Genomic DNA, 12,079 nt, shown 5'->3' with positions numbered 1-12,079 from the left:
ACTGACTCAGGGATTGAACCCAGGTCTTCTGCATTGCAGGCTGATTCTTTACTGTGTGAGTCACCATGAGTATAGAAATTCTAGGAAGAGCCTTAACTAAGACATTCAAAGACTGGGGACAAAATAACCAGCCCCCGAGTTGGAATTATTGTAAATGGCCCAGGCCCCTAAGAGCCTTATTTACTTGTTGATAAATAATATAAATAATGTTTGCATTTTTAAATGGTCCTTAAGAGACCATTTATACAGAGACTCTCTGTATAAATAATGTTAAGAGTTAGTCGCTCAGTTATGTCCAACTCTTTGCGATCCCGTGGACTATTGCCCACAAGGCTCCTCTGTCCATGGAATCCTCCAGGCAAGAATACTGGAGTGGATTGCCATGCCCTCCTCCAGGGGATCTTCCTGACCCTGGGATTGAACCTGGGTCTCCCCCGCTGCACGCAGATTCTTTACCATCTGAGCCACCAGGGTGTAGATAATGAGAGGAGTTTTAAACAGGTCCAATGATAGCAGTGAAGATGAACGATGTCAGAAGCCACTGCACAGAAATGCAGCCCTTTTTGTTAAAAGTATGTTTGTCATATGCCAGGCATCTCACTTAATTCTTAGCACTGCGTTTTGAAGAAATGACGGTTTTCATTTATAGATGGAGAAACAGAGGGGTTAAGTCACTTGCCCGATGTTACACAGCTAGGAATCGGCATTCGGCACCTGGATCTGCTGTTGGGGCTTTAAGCTTCAGGCCTGACAGGCTGAAGGTGGCCCCGCTGTGTCCCAGAATTTTGGTGACTCATTGGTACACACGGATGCCCCGATGGTGTACAAGAGACTTCCTGGATGACCATCACTCCTGGAGCTGGGAAGACCGGTCCTCTGCTCGCTGGCTGTCTTGGTAGAGACAGCCCGGCTCCCATGTGTTTCTGAGAATAGCCGATTCTGGGGCGAGGTGGGGGTGATGGACTTCTCTCTAAAGTCAGAGAGAGGGAACGCATGGTGAAGAAGAGCGTGCACCCCATGCATACCAGATACGGTGGCGGGAGAGAGCCGCTGGCCCTCGCGGATTCAGCTGACAGGAAGCAACTGCTGAAGGAGGGCTGGCAGTTCGAGGGCAGAGTGGCACTGCCCTGCCCTGGAGGGTGGAAGGTGTGAGCTGACAGGGGATGGAAAAACAAGAGGGGGAGGCGGCCCTGGGTTGCTCACCGACCATGGCTGCGTTGGAGGAATCGCAGCTGTGGTGGCTGACTCAGGAGGCCCAGCGCGCTTTCCACGGCCTCGTGGCGAGGGTCTGTGCAGGGCCATGCCTGTGACGGCAGGTGCTTCCTGCCCCCTCGGAACCGGGGTGTCCTCCCCCCTCCCCAGCGGCTCTGGCTTGGTGACACAAAGAGATACCAGCCTTTGGGGCGGGGGGCGGGGGGCGAAGGGGGCTGCCTGTCGTCATCATCATGGGAGCGGCACTGAAGGAGCCTTCCATGTACCTACAAGCTACTCAGCCAGCGGCTGCAAAGGAGACTCAGAGTGTGATGAGATGGAGCCCCTGCTTCCAAAGAACCAAGTTGGGAGATGAAAAATAGACTCTCTACAAAAACAAAGGGCTTCCCTCATAGCTCAGTCGGTTGAGTCTGCCGGCAATGCAGGAGACCTGGGTTGGATTCCTGGGTGGGGAAGATCCCCTGGAGAAGGAAATGGCAACCCACTCCAGTATTTTTGCCCCGGAAATCCCATGGACAGAGGAGCCTGGTGGGCTACAGTCCATGGGGTCGCAAGAGTCGGACACAACTGAGTGATTAAACCACTAAAACCATCACATACAAAAACAGGACAGAAAAAAAAAGAACAAGACTGAAACTCAGAGACAAAATTTGAACTTGCCCTTTGGCCCCTAACACGGCTCTTCTGAGTTGCCTCTCAGCTTCAAGCATGACAGGTTTAAGGGGACTCGCTGTGCCCGATGGAATTTGTGACTCCTGGTGTACCCCTGATGTCCCTGGAACCCGTAGATGTGGGTGGCATCAGTGTCCCCCATCCAGAGAGGTGGGAAATGAAACCTAAGGTAGATTCTGGGTGAATTCCCAGGACTGATAGAATTCCCATTTTCTTTCCAAAAACTCTTCATTCAACACTGGTCATCTGTGGCCTCTGGGGAGGCCCACTGGAATTGCTGAAGTTCAGCTCAGCAATAACTCAACAAAGGTTTATTTTGAATCTATTGGAAGCAAGGGAGTGGGGTCCCTGTCCTCCAAGAGCTTGCAGTCTCTTGGCTTCCAGGACGGGGTAGGCTGCTGGGAAGGAGAGAAGCCACCCCCATTTCAACCACTCACCTCAGTCCGAGCTCCAGGAATCTCCTCTGGAGCCTCTGCTGTTGCCTGGATAGAAAATGCTCCTTGCTTTTGACTGAAGGCCATTGCTAAAGGAGCCCCGCAAAAGCTCCAAGCTCACTTTTCTAGCGACAGCCACTTCCAAAGAACACACGTTGTAGAGTCCAGTTTAGAACTACGTTGAGGATGTCTTGCTGACCTTGAATTACAGCCAGCTGCAAGCATTTGAGATGGTTGCTGACAGTGGGAAATACCTGCTCTCCATCAATAATCAATAATGCTCCTGGCATAAGGGAAGTATCAAGTGTAGCGTCATCCAGGCTCTAGTCCCAGCTCCAGCATTCCCTGGGCTTGTGCCTTTTTCTTTTTCTGCGTTAGTTTTTCAGAGTGTTTCTGTGGATCTGTTGGGGGTGCACGAAGGACTTGTTAAAAGTGGAGACCCTTGGGACTTCCCTGGTGGTTCAGTGGTTAAGAATCTGCCTGCAAATGCAGTTGGAGTTCAGTTGCTCAGTCGTGTTAGACTCTTTGTGACCCCGTGGACTGCTGCACACCACGCTTCCCTGTCCTTCACCATCTCCCGGAGCTTGCTCAAACTCATGTCCATTGAGTCAGTGATGCCATCCAACCATCTCATCCTCTGTCGTCCCCTTCTCCTCCTGCCTTCAGTCTTTCCCAGCATCAGGGTCTTTTCCAATGAGTTGACTCTTCGCCTCAGGTGGCCAAAGTATTGGAACTTCAGCTTCAGCATCAGTCCTTCCAATGAATATTCAGGACTGATTTCTTTAAGCATTGTCTGGTTGGATCTCCTTGAAGTCCAAGGAACTCTCAAGAGTCTTCTCCAACACCACAGTTCAAAAGCATCAATTCTTTGGCTCTCAGCCTTCTTTATAGTCCAACCCTCACATCTATATGTGACTATTGGATAAAGCATAGCTTTGACTATACGGACCAATGTGCCAATACAGGGCACACATGTTTGATCCCTAGTCTGGGAAGATCCCATATGCCAAGGAGCCACTAAACCCGAGAGTCCCATGGTGGCTGTCTGAAAATGTCTGCAGAAGGCTGACCAGGCAGATGTTACACGGTGACCATCTGGGGGAGCAGGTGAGGCTGCCTGGGAGAGTCAGCATCCCTTCCCCGTGAGAGCAGGTTCCAGCAGACGGGTGGACAGACGCAGATGTGCAGAAAGGCCACGGGGCAGTTTGACCTCCTGTGCTCCTCCTGATCGAATGTGGTGCTTTGTGTGGGTGTCTGTGCTGAACGCCGGAGAAGGCAATGGCAACCCACTCCAGTACTCTCGCCTGGACAATCCCAGGGACGGCGGAGCCTGGTGGGCTGCCATCTATGGGGTCACACAGAGTCGGACTCGACTGAAGTGACGTAGCAGCAGCAGCTGTGGTGAACGCAGCTGAGACCTTTCCGCACAGGCTTCCCTGCTTCCGGCAGGAGGCAAGGGGGCCCAGGCAGGGCCTTGACGACGGGCCGTTAGCGGGACCTCTGGTTTGTCTTGTTAGGGCTGAAGGAGACCTCTTTGTCTTCAGTTTCAGAAATTTCCCGTCAATCTGTGGGGCAGTATTATGAGGGTTTTCTCTTGACAAATAACCTGTGTTATCATCTCTGGCATTTCTACAACCATTTTCAGTCCAGAGACAAGGTTGCTTTCCCTACCTGTGGCAGCCTCCCTGCCTGGGACGATTCTCCATGGCTTCTGTGAGCTGGGGCCACAGGAAACAAAACCCTGATGGGCGTCTGGAATTACCACGGTGATGTAGTGATAGGGACCTCTGAGAGAACCAACCCTCAGCGTAAAACTCAGTCTGGATGGAGTCAGAAACCTGACCACCATCTCAGGGTGTACTTGCTCATTGCCAAGCTTCCAGAATCCCTAAGGATGCTGGCAGGGGCAGGGGCCTGGGCGGAAGGCGGGCTGGGGTGGGTGTGTGTGTGTGCAGGACCCCAGTGTGATGGGTGCACATGCCCAGAGATGCCGATCAGGGAGCCTCAGATGACTAAACCCTAAACTCCACTGGGAGCCGCAGTATCGGATGGTATAAAATCTCACCCCAGTGCATGGATACTCTACTCGAGGTTTCACGTCGGGGTAGCAGATAGGAGTAGCAACCAGAGGATGAAGCCAGGTTCTGGGGTCTCCCCATCTCCCTCTTCCCCCAACTCTACTCTGGTGTCCCATGTGGGGGCCACCTCTGTCTCTGCCAGGCAACCCCCAGAGGGACCAGGAGGTGTTGGCATCTGTCCCCAACTGTCATTTGTCACCTCTGAATCACCACAGGCCGAGCTCCGTGGGAGGTGGAGAGTGAGGCAGTGTCTTATGCAGTGGCTAGGGAAGAGCTGCTTTGTGGCGGGGGGTGGGTGCGTGGGTGTGTACAACTACATGTGCTCATGGACGGGGTGGGTGTGGGTGAAGGGGTGAGTGTGCTATTGCTCATTCTGGGGAGCAACTGGGTAGCACAGAAATGTCTTTTCTTGGTTTGATTTTAGAAGAAGTAGTCACTGAGTGGCCAGGAAATAGGATTTAGGGACATGCCTGTGAACAAGAAACCCCACAAGCATCCTGTATCTGTCACTCTCTGGTCCAGCATGCGTGCATCATGGTGTCAGTAACTGTTACTGCAGGACAGTCTCTGAGAACGAGACGTCAGCCTTGCTGGCTCCAGCCTCGTTTTATTAGCTTGATGGGCTTCTATTAGCTTCCCGGACCTGCCCTACCAAGGCTCAGCTGGGCGGTGTAAACAACAGAACGTAATTTTCTCACAGGCCTTAGAGGCTGGAAGGCTGAGATCAAAGGTGCCGGCAGGGCTGGTTGCTTCCAAGGGCCCCCGGGAGCACCATTCCAGCTTTGTCCCCCAGCTTCTGGTGGGTTGCTGGCCATCTTTGTCATTCCTTGGCTTGGCGAGCATCCACCCATCTCCGTGTTCATGTTCAGCGGTGTTCTCCCTGCATGTGAGTCTGTGTCTAAATGTCCCCCTTTTGATCAGGACGCCAGTCATGTTGGACTAGGGCCCCATTCAGTTACCCCATTTTAACCTGATGGTCTGTGAAGACCTCCCTTCCCAATAAAGTCACCTTCATAGGTACAGGGTTGGGACTGTGTCTTTTGTGGGTGGGGGTGGACACAGGTCAGCCCATAACAGGGGCAAAAGGGGTTTTGTGCTCACCTTACGGGCGAGGCCATGGGAATGTGTGTTATAGGATTTGATAGTCTGTGATTGACAGCTGCCACTTGGTAGCTGTGTGTTCCTGAGCAAGTTATTGGAGTTATTGGCTTGCTTCCTTTTAGTAAATTGGGCGACTTAAAAAAAAAATGGTTGATGGATCAGATAAGTTAATACACGTAAGGTTCTTTAAACAAGACTTGGCACATTTAGCTTTCACTAAATATAAGTTGCTTCTGCTATTACCTCTGCTATTCACTTGCTTGTTTTAAAGTTGCAAGCCTTTTGTGTTTTTGAAGATGTTTTCAAAAGGGTGAATTGAAAACGTTTCAGATGTTAGCACCTGAATTTCTAGGTTCTCACATCTTCAGATGATGAAGTAATTGTCCCCTCCGGGGAATTTGCAAGCATCCATTGTGTTTTGAATACTGAAAAAAAGCTGTCTTTGAAACTAGGTTTATTCACTTAACAAACATTTATTCAAGCCTTGCTATGCGCAGAACAATTTGCTACGTGCTAAGGTGGGTAAAAACATGACTAAGATGCTATCTCTGGGTTTTAAGGAGCTTGTAGCCAGTGAGAGAGAGACGGAGCAAGGTAGTCAGGCGGGTGGAGGCCTTCTGCAGAGCACTGTGCCTGGATTAACCAGGTTATCCTCCCAGTGAGCTGATGAGGTGGATTCAGGGCTACGGTCCCTAATCCTCAATTCTGGGGAAAAAAAACAAAACCAAAAACTCAACTCCAAAAATCGAATGTTTTCTTCTGTTGGTGTAAACTCTCTTGATTACAGTACCTGAGCTGAACGAGTGTGAAGCAATTCGTTTATTTTCTCACATCATGTGCATATTTGCATGTTTCGCTGCAGGAAAGCATGGGGGTGATATGTAACTTCCAGCAAACACATCATATTACCTTTTTAAAATCTGGGAATCTGGGACCGCAGATTTTGGGAAAGGACTGGTGGGCCTGTACAGTCAGACATTTTACAGACAAGGAATGCAGAGGGTTGGTTAACTGTGTGGTCAGGTCTGAAAACTCCGAAGGGATGCAGTCTGTCTTCAGCCTGGCTCCAGCACCCTGAGCTGCGGACCAGGCCCGGGGAGGTGCTGAGGGTAGATGTCTCACCCGACGGGCCCAGCCATCCCTGCCCCTGGGTCTCCAGACGCCTTTCATCTGGACCGTTCCCACAGCCTTCCTTTATCATAGTGAAGGAGCGAAGTCTGGTCAGCTACCTGCATTCCTTAAGCCTGTGTTTCTTGCAGGTCCCAGAAACCAGCTCCAGGAGTGGATATAACAGGGCTTGGGTGGCAGAGCTGTGATTTGGGGATACGGTGTCTGCGGAGCCCCAGACGGAGGGGCCGTGGCTCAGCCTTGGGAAGGATTCTAGCCAGGCCCCTAGGGTCTCTGTCTCATTTCCCATCAGAGCTTCTTCTTTGACTGTTGCTTTTCCTGTTTCCCAGTCTGCACATTAGAAAGCAGCTGCCACCACCCAAACCTGCCTTTGCTGTTGTGGTTTAGTCACTCCGTTGTGTCAGACTCTTTTTTTGACTTCATTAACTGTAGCCCACAGGGCTCCTGGGTCCATGGAATTTCCCAGGCAAGCATACTGGAGTGGATTGCCATTTCCTTCTTCAGGGGATCGTCCTGACCCAGGAATCTAACCCATGTCTCCTGCATCTCCTGCATTGCAGGCAGATTCTTTACCACTGAGCCACCATGCAAGTCCAAACCTGCCTTTCTATTACCTCCTCGATTTAAGAGAGTAGCCAGGCAGAGCTAGGGTCTCCTTAGTCTTCCTCACATTCCCATGTGTCTGCTTCTCTTCTGTGAGTGAGAATGAAGAATTGAGGTTTTAAGAAAACAGCATATAGGTGCCCTCCTTCCAGGTGGGTTTGATCTGGGATGATTATCAATGACCTTGGGGGACCACCCCCTGACCTTGCTCTTTACTGCTCCAGTCTGGTGTTGCTGGTCCCGTTGCTAATTCACATTTCAGCTGCTTTGGGATGACAGTCCATTTGCTTGGGGCCAAGGGACGCTGCTTGGCCTTTGGCTGCCCTTGACCCCCAAGCTCCTGGCCTCAAGCCGAGGAACCCCTGGAGCTGTCAAACCACTGCCTGCCTGATAGCTGCTCGGAAGGCTCCACTGATGAAATCTCAGGACACTTGCAGGCGGGCCTCATGTGGATGGGGATGCACTGGGCTCGATGAGCTGCATGCCCCGTGTTCACCAGGACTGAGCTGCTAGGCAGCCCTCCCCAGACCCCGTCACACAGCCAGGCCGCTCCCTGGGCCCAGCCCTCCACGTTGCTCATCTGTTTCTCATTTCTTCAGCCTGTGGGTCATGGCTGAAGGCTATGGATCAGGGCCTGCTCAGTGTCAGAGGCCGGGAGAGTCTGGCAGAAGAAGACAGGCTTTCAGAGGTAGGCTTATTCTGGGCACTTACCCTCCCTAAGGGTCCCTTTCCTCATCTGTATCCTGAGGGAAATGAAGCAGTGTTCTTTCAGGGCCCTTCTGGTTCTGAGAAATTTTGTGATGTCCATCAAGGACTCTGGCCAGAGCCGCCAAGGCTGCACAAAGAGTGACCGTCACAGCTGATGGAGGGGAAGTCCTGTGTGTGGAAGCAGCCAGCCTGCTGGTGTGAACCACACTGACATCAAGGCGGGTGGGAACCTTAGTAAGGAGGATACTGGGTTGCTGGGGTCTGGGATGCACGTCCCTTGGGCCGAGTCTTGGTTTACTCGCTGCACAGGCCTGAGTCTGCTCCGCTGAGAAGGGCTGGGTTGGGAGATTGACCCTTGGCCGGCATCTGGGAGCTTGACTGGTAAACAGTTCCCTGTGCTGTTATAAAACCTTCCCTAAGAAGTAATCAGAGCCCACTGCCTGTTTGTGCAAACAGTGTAGTTTATACTGAACACCAGCTTGTTCCTGGAAGTCTGAGATGTTGGCACGTGCCAGGCAGAGGGTGCCTATGTGACCGGTCTCCAATAAAACCCTGGACACCGAGTCTCTGCTGGGTTTTCCTGCCTGTGGTCACAGTTGGCTGCTGGAGGAATAAGGGCATCCCGTGTGGCTCCACTGGGAGAGGACTCTCGGAGGCTTGAGCCTGGTGTCCCCCAGACGTCACTCCACGTGCCTTTGCTTTTTGCTGGTTTTGCTTAGTACTCTTTCCCCGCAGCTGTGGGTATAACTATATGCTGAGTTCTGGGGATCTTCTACCAGTTCACCTCCTTCCAAGCCTGGGAGTGGCCTTGAGGAGTCCCGCACTCATAGACTTGAAAGTGATTGAAAGCCAGTGAAGGCAAGCCCCACATGGCAGTGTCGTCCCCAGTGTTAACTCATGGCATCTAGGTTCCGGGTTCCTCTGCTTGCCCTAAGAGGAGCTTCAGGTAAGTTAAAATCACTGAACATTGCCTCCCTAGCACTGATGTCCCCACCAGCCACACGGAGAATCTGGTCGTCGCCCTGTCCATGGAGAGGCCAGAGCACTTGTAGTCCAGGTGTAAAAAATCAGCTTGACTTTCCAGAATAAAGAGGGAATTTTCTGAAACAATTTGGCTGGCATGCCTGCTCATCAGGGCAACTCTGGCAGCAAGATTCTTTATCAAATAAGGTTATAGTTTCTCTGGAGCCAAGTCAGGACAGCCAGTTAGTCTGATATAAGTGAGAAAAAATTTATGGATGGGGGAAAGATCATTGGAGAGGAAATGCAAGGTCTTAACCTTAACATATTTAGACTGTTTATGTGAACTTTGAATAGAAGCCACATGGCTTTTCCTGAATGCTGTAGGAAAGCATTCTGTTGAGAATAGAGTTCTCTTCTGGGGAGGTCACGTCTTACACCCTTTGTGGCAAGAACCGTAAGTGGAGGAGAGTATGAACTCTTGTGTTTGGCTGTCGTATCTTTCACGGGCCGTGAGAACCCAAGTCACAGATTTGTTTGTCTAAACGTCTGTGTTTTCTGCTTGCAGGTGGCCTGGGTTGCCCGGGTGGTTGGGTATTTGGCTCCCTAAGGGCAGAAGATCACTCTACCACGTTTCATGTTCCAGCATTTAAAATTAGCCCCTGTGTCCAGAGCAGCCCTTTTGGCTCTGTCTCTAGAGGCAGAGTTGGAAGTCAGCAGCTGCAGGCACAGAGCTGTCTCAGGAGGGACTCCAGGCCTCCAGCCCCTGGAGGGCAGTTACTAGAAGCATGGCCATCAGAGGCTGTTCTGAGAGCCTGTAAATCCCCTGACAGTTCAGTGGGGTGAGATGCTGCCTTTACCTACATGTGGCCTAAGCGTGTTTCTCCTTATCCTTCAAGAGCCGCTGCCAGGCCCTGAATCCTGCAAAAGGCTGCCGCAAATAACATGCGAGGAGTAGGCAGACCTTCTGCTCCTCGTGGCTTTGGTGAGGAAGTCTGAGTGTTGCTATGGGATTTGGAAACTTTTGTTTTCTTTTCAGAATTGTTCACAAGATCCCTCTTTGGTAGAAGACCAATAAGAACACCCTTTCCTTGGGGCTAAAATGGCAGAAAAGAAGGGAACCCGCTGGCCAGTGCTTTTACTGAGCATCTCCTTTGAGTGGAGAACTGGCTGCGTCACGTGCCTGCTGGGCTGGGCGACGGGCTCTGGGGAGACCCGTCTTCTCCTCTGCCTTCTAGGGCTTCCCTTTGGGCTGAGTGAGGGGGCAGCCTTTACCTGAGTGCAACGATTGGGCACTTGCAAAGCAAAAGTATCAATTAATAGAAAATACCTGTGTATGTGAACGCGTTCCCCTGAGTAGGATGGCTTGTAGCCAGAGTCAGGGGTGGCCAATTAGAAAAGTTGTTAAGAAAGACGTTTTTGAAGGAACCATTAAAACACACTTTTATTCAGAGGCATCTCCTCTTTCCTGCTAGGCCAGCTTCCTTTCCTGCCTCTGTTCAGTTCAGTTCAGGCACTCAGTTGTGTCCGACTCTTTGTGACCCCATGGACCGCAGCATGCCAGGCTTCCCTGTCCATCACCAACTCCCGGAGTTTACCCAAACTCATGTCCATTGAGTCAGTGATGCCATCCAACCCACCGTCGTCCCCTTCTCCCACCTTCAATCTTTCCCAGCATCAGGGTCTTTTCACATGAGTCAGTTCTTCGCATCAGGTGGCCAAAGTATTGGAATTTCAGCTTCAATATCAGTCCTTTCAATGGCTGTTCAGGACTGATTTCCTTTAGGATGTACTGGTTGGATCTCTTTGCAGTCCAAGGGACTCTCAAGAGTCTTCTCCAACACCACAGTTCAAATGCATCAATCCTTCGGCACCACAAGCCCCTTGGGCTCACACTCTTGAGACTTGGAAGTCACCCTAGGTATCTCTCTCCCTTATCCCCCCATATCCTACCAGTCACCCCAGAGTTTACTCTTCTGTGTGCTTCATTCATTGCTGCCAGTGCTGCTCCAGTTCAGGCCCTCAGCATCACTTCCCTGACTTTTTACTTAGAATTAATTTCAAGCTTACAGAAGAGCTACAGGAATAAGAAAGAGTGCAAAGAACACCATTGATCTTTTACCCCAATTCATCTGCTGTTAACACTGATCACTTGTGTGTTCTTGCTTGTGCTCTTTGTCTACACACACGCCCATGCCTCTTTTTCTCTTTTTAATCGTATAAGGGTAAGTTGCATACATCATGGCCCTAACTTCCTAAATATTTCAGTATGTATTTCCTGAGAACTGGAGTGTTCTCTTCTGTAGCCACCACACGTGGATCAACTTTGGTGACTTTAATCATTGATACAGTGCTTTCATCTGCCTCCCGTATTCCAGTTCTGCCAGGGGATCTGGTCATGTCTCCTGTTTCCCCCACTAAACTGGATCCAGCTGAGGGTCAGGCACTGCGTTTAGTTGTTATATCTCTTTAGCCAATGTCAGTTGCAATGTCTGGAACATGGTCAAGCCTTTCTTGGCCTTTTGTGATGTGGCATTTTAGAAGAATATGGTTTCTTCATCTTTAAAAAGAATGTCTCTTGTGTGGGGTTTGACTGGGTCTTCTCGTTGTTAAATTCAGGTTACACATTCTCAGTGGAATCACATCAGCAGATCTCTGTCCAGCATTGGTGGTCTTAGTTTTGATCACCAGGTAAATGTGAACCCTGTGCGTTTCTTTGAATAAGGCCGCCATACTCGCCTGGGTCCCTGGAGTGGTGCTGTGTTAAGCGATCGGACCTCACTCTGGTGTCCAGCCCGAGAGGCTTAGGAGGGGCAAGGATGGACGTGCAGACCATGCGACTCAGCCAGACGGACTGTGTCATGTGTGGCCTAAGGCTGCTGGTCTCTTAAAGATGAGACATGTCGTCGTTACACTGGTGCATCCTCTGGGCTGCAGCATTAGAGTGTTTCCTACTGAGTACATCTCTTGATTCTGCTGGAATAAGGGAGAAATGTTACCTTTCTTTGGAAAGCAAACTTGTTAGGGATAACAGAGATGGCAGACCCAGCGGTCATTCCTGATGGTTCTGTAGGCAGAGGAGCTTCAGACTGTGGTTTTGAGAGGATCGAACCCAGGCACTGCCAGGGAACATGATCTGCTTGCTTGGCCTTTGAGAAAAATGTCAAAGGAGAGTTTTGTTTT

General features: G+C 50.8%; 1 protein-coding gene across 3 annotated transcripts in view; it reads left to right on the top strand.

Moving 5' to 3' along the window:
* Nucleotides 1-12,079, top strand: part of GFOD1 (glucose-fructose oxidoreductase domain containing 1) — a 97,165-nt gene that overhangs the window by 24,637 nt on the left and 60,449 nt on the right. For 2 of the 3 annotated variants that reach the window (XM_044927285.2, XM_044927288.2), the window contains exon 1: nt 4,708-5,282. The exons of the other annotated variant lie outside the window; for it this stretch is intronic. In XM_044927285.2, coding sequence (XP_044783220.1) covers nt 5,258-5,282 — 25 coding nt within the window. In that variant the 5' untranslated portion in view covers nt 4,708-5,257. Of the gene's footprint in view, nt 1-4,707; nt 5,283-12,079 lie in introns of those variants that run through there. 3 annotated transcript variants of the gene reach the window in all.

This window comes from Bubalus bubalis, chromosome 2, assembly GCF_019923935.1.
Source record: "Bubalus bubalis isolate 160015118507 breed Murrah chromosome 2, NDDB_SH_1, whole genome shotgun sequence".
Taxonomy (NCBI): domain Eukaryota; kingdom Metazoa; phylum Chordata; class Mammalia; order Artiodactyla; family Bovidae; genus Bubalus; species Bubalus bubalis.
The sequence above is the reverse complement of the archived record's forward strand: the minus strand, read 5'-3'. Positions and strand labels throughout refer to the sequence as shown.